This window comes from Etheostoma cragini, chromosome 8 (assembly GCF_013103735.1).
Source record: "Etheostoma cragini isolate CJK2018 chromosome 8, CSU_Ecrag_1.0, whole genome shotgun sequence".
Taxonomy (NCBI): domain Eukaryota; kingdom Metazoa; phylum Chordata; class Actinopteri; order Perciformes; family Percidae; genus Etheostoma; species Etheostoma cragini.
Window position 1 is genome coordinate 24,799,073 of NC_048414.1, and position 4,684 is coordinate 24,803,756.

The 4,684-nt window shown below is 40.7% G+C and overlaps 1 protein-coding gene across 1 annotated transcript in view; it reads left to right on the forward strand.

The window, feature by feature from the left end:
* Window positions 1-4,684, forward strand: part of tango6 (transport and golgi organization 6 homolog (Drosophila)) — a 31,396-nt gene that overhangs the window by 2,630 nt on the left and 24,082 nt on the right. The window contains exons 4-5 of the mRNA XM_034878334.1: window positions 2,218-2,377; window positions 4,496-4,602. Coding sequence (XP_034734225.1) covers window positions 2,218-2,377; window positions 4,496-4,602 — 267 coding nt within the window. The remainder of the gene's footprint in view (window positions 1-2,217; window positions 2,378-4,495; window positions 4,603-4,684) is intronic.

Here is a 4,684-nt window from a genome sequence, read left to right on the forward strand (position 1 = left end):
ACAGAAACGTTCCTTCACATTCACATGTCCCGGGTTGCACCACTTCTCACTCACATACAGTGCAACCCCCCCTCCATTTTTCTTACCGCTTTCTGTAACGTTCCTGTCCGCCCGAACGGTCAAAAAGCCGGGTACCGCCACGCCATAGTCCGCTGCTAGTTCGTCCGTCTTATTTCCCAGAGACCGTACATTCCCCATAATGATCGCTGGCACGGCAGGCCTGTGCGTTCTTCTTCTCTCTTTACGTTTTATTCCTCCTCTGCAACCTCGGCGTCTCCTTCGTAGTTCCTTCGGGACTTCATGTTTGCCCCCCGGCAGCAGCACAGGTCCACACAGTGCTATCAGCTGATCGCGTGTGTAAACAATAGCCCCGCTGCCTTGAGCGTAACATGAAGTCACCAAACACGACCAAAGTAAGAATAAAACTAAAATAAAAGTTCCGAAATGTACAGGCCCCATCCTTTACACAGCTATACAACACTTAAAAACAAAAGAATAAATAAAATAAAGTGACTAAAAACACACAAAACACGAATGCAATCAGGAGCTGCTGCAACAGGCTGCCGCACGACACAGCGCCATCTTGCCATTAACGACCAGGGAGTGACCAAGAATGCTATCAGAGGATCTAAGGTTATGTTTAGGCTTGTATAGGGTAAAATATCCAGCTGTATATTTTTGAGCCATCTCTATCTGAGCCTTTAAAGTGATCATTACATTTTTAAAATCAACTCTGAAACGGACTGAGTGCCAATGAAGTGATTTTAAAATTATGAAAGATTTTGACCTTTTCTTTATTATTTTGGTTCATGGGCTTATTAGTCTGTCTGCAACATTTTGAATGAGCTTAAGTTTATAAGGAGTAAGAAATGACTTTGATGTGTGTTTCTTTAGTGGATAAATATTCCATATGACAATTTTGTGTTGTTGCTGCCCCTTGGTTAACAGTCTCCACACACTCAAAGGGTAACCACTGTTTTTAACCCTTTTTCAACCTGGACCATATTTTCCTATGTCTTTGTGTCTAAGTGACTTAATATAGTATTAAGCAAGATCACTGCATTCGTCGGCAGAGAAACCAGCTGCAATGCAAGTTAATTGGGTAATTGCCCAGCTCTTATTTACTTTCACAAAAGTGCTTGTATTGCCGCTGACGGGCTCAATTTAATATTCTCAGTGTTTGACAACATTATGGAAAGGATCCCTTTAGAGATAGACCTTTTAAAACCTTTTTGAGACCTTTCTGTTTAACCAGGAACAGCTCTGAAGTCGCTAGTGCTAAACCTACCAGACTCCATCATACACAGCAATGCTTTTAGCGTGTGTAGATTTCACATGTAAATCTGTAAACTACGTGTTTATTTCAACAAAAACTAGAGTTGTGACTGTTGGATAAGTGGAAAGACGACCCAAAAATGGCTTTTCATTGTTTTATTTTACATGTTTCTGTCGACTTTGATTGAATTGTATTGTAAGATGCTAAAATTACTGATTATTTGCATGGAGTCTGTTGGGTTTACCAAACACAATTTTGCAGATGTTTCAATGATGACACTTAACATATTACTCTGAGCCTGTCAGCGGGAAAACAAGCACTTTTGTGAAAGGAAATACAAGCTGGACAATGACCTATTATCTTAAATTGTAGCTTGTTTTGCTCATGTCCACTGGAGCGATCTCGCTTAATAATGGACCAATGCCAAGGATTGTTGTTCCCATCAGTTACTTGGACACAAAAACACAGGAAAAGGGTCCAGCTGGAAAAAATGGTAGTTACTCTTCAGAAGAATGGTCAGCAAAGACGTTTAAGGTGCAACATCTTTGAGTTTTGATTTTTTTCTCCATAGTGCTACTAGTCTCAGACTCAGGGCACCTTTTATTATTCAGCGGGCGTGCCCACATTACCCATACCGAGTTGCTCAAGTTTAGATTACTGAGAGGACCTCATTATTGTAAATGGAAGTGACAACAATTGTAACTTTACTGGAAAAGTGAGTGGGCAGCAATATTTGATCCAAGGCCAGTTTTTCTATGCTGTTGCACTGCCTTTTAAAATCTGGTAAGCCTACGTGTTTGTTTATCACATAACACTAAAGAGTTCCCCATTTTACATGAACAAAATAATAAATGAAATGTCAAGATTTTTCAGATCTCCCAATTTGGCTAAGCTTGCAGGTCTGTGAGCCCTTGTTTTATATGTGCTGTCCCTCCTTCCAGTCTGGTGCACGGGGAAGCTCCAACGGTTCCAGCAGCACGGCAGCTCTGGGATCAGCTCCCCCCTGGCTGAGGCGTCTGTGTGGTCAGCTGCTGTCTGAGCGACTGATGCAGCCTAACGGTGTCCAGGCTGTAGTCAGAGCCATCTTGGAGGGAGGAACAGGTGAGAACGAGGGGAGCCAGGTAATGAGGGAAGAAGGAAAAAGTAGTCAGGAGCACAGTCTGACTGAAACTCGTAGAGATGTTAATGTACACTCAAATGTACATCAGCAATTAAACCTAAACAGTGACCCCACTAAAGCAAAACGTCGGTGCTTAATTAGTTTCATTGATTAATCTGTCTCCATCACACTATTACTACATTTGCATACACATTAAGTTTTTTGCCCTTACACCGAAACAGACAATATTCCTACTAAGCTGTTTACATGGCTAATAAAAATGAATATTCACACTTGGCCCAGTTGCCATGAACCGTGCCAGAGCACAATTGTCCGCTCACCCCAGCTGGGCTGCACTCACACTGCGATAAAACATTCAGGTCCAGAGCACGCCTACCTCATAACATTGCAGGACTCGCCGACTACAATTCCCATTCAACTTCAACGTAAGAACCAGACCCGGGCTCGTTTAGTGATCACACTGACGTCTACAGGGCCCAAGTCCAACCGAACCGTGCTCTGGCAAATCTCTTTAGTTAGTTTCAATCACTTAGATATACATCACGTAAATGGTAAAACAAAGTGTCACCTTAATTCATATGGTGTCATCTTAACTCGTTTCTATTCAATACTGACCGAAAAGGTGTAGGTTGAAGCATTTTCTTATTAAACCTGTTTTGCCCTCAGAATTTAATTAGTCTTATTAAATGGATTCTTATACATTTATGTATGTTAAATTCATATTACATATTCGATGTATGGCTGCACAATTAATCGCAATTTTATCAAAATCGCAACGTGGAGTACTGCAATATCCAAAACGCATGGGGGGCACGATATCGCAGATGTCCCCATTTTTTGGTAAAGGCAAAATATGTGTCAAACCATTCTGAATGAAGTATTGTTGTGCTGCAGAGACGTCCCAGCCTACAAATTGTATCCTACAGACTAAAGAAAAAATCTTTGTTTTGTACAGAGCCTCGCAAAAATCACACAATATATAATTTTCACGTGTATATTTTAATATTTTTCAATGAAAATGATAATGATAGAAAATTGGTCATTCCCTCTAATATTGTGAATCATATCGCAATGTCAGTCAAAATAATCGCAATTGGATAATTTCCTCATATCGTGTAGCCCTAGTATTAGATTTTAAGCAGACAAGGGTACAGTTTAGCGAACCGGGCACGGCGCGAAGTGAACACAATAGTCAAACAAAATGCATTTTACCCTTTTTAAGTGGACAAAGTGTGAGTGCCCTGAGGACTTTTTCAAAGGTTTTCCAGCAGTGGCGGATTTGTTGGACCGTTCAAACACCTTCTTGAAAAGGTCAAGGTTGCAATGCTTGCCAATGTTGGCTTCTCTTATGGGCATCGTTGGCTAGTTGGTAAGTGTACAAACACAAAGAAACGCATAAAGCTTGATTGTAAACCGTAAACAAGGACTTATTTCACCAGTCAGTTGCTGTTAAACAACTAAAACAAGAACCACTAGTGAGTTAATTGAAAGCACCATTTAGTCCCGTCTGTGTTGTCTCCAACATCAAAAGCCAAAAGAATGCTTCCAAAAACTTTCTTCTAAAACAAAAAATAATATCAGCATATTGCATTGTCTTAATCGGAAAATGCTATATTCAGAAAACGGCCTTAATCTGAATATCCAAATGGAATATGCATATTCCATTTTGTCATGTAATGTACACGTATCAAATTCAGAATATTGTCAAATTCAGAATAATTGTGCATTTAAACATTCTCTGTGTTGTGATAAGTGGATGCCTTTGGTTGTCCTCACCTTGTATACATAATTCACATGTGCACCAGTGTTCAGCCCTGTTGGTTTCTGACATATCACCCATCTGCTGGTGATGACACCAGCAGATGGGTGATGACAGCTGGCAGGAAAAACAGGACAACTTCTGACTAAGAATATGCGTGGTTTACATGACCCATATAAAATATGGAAAATTGATATATTCAGAATATTAGTGTGCATTTACTCGTATTTAGTGCTTGCCTCAGTTATATAATTTGCGTAATATTTTGTATGTACGTGTTTTCATAGAGTGCTTTACAGTATCCAAAACCCAAAACTGAAACACTGATTTTGTCCTCCAGGGGGAGAATCAGACTGGAGGAAATGTGATGGTGTGGCTAGGATCCTGGTGACCTGCCCGCAACGGTCTGCTTCAGCAGACACCTACTACAGACAAGTCTGTCATCAGGTCAGCTCAACACACACACACACACACACACACACACACACACACACACACACACACACACACACACACACACACACACACA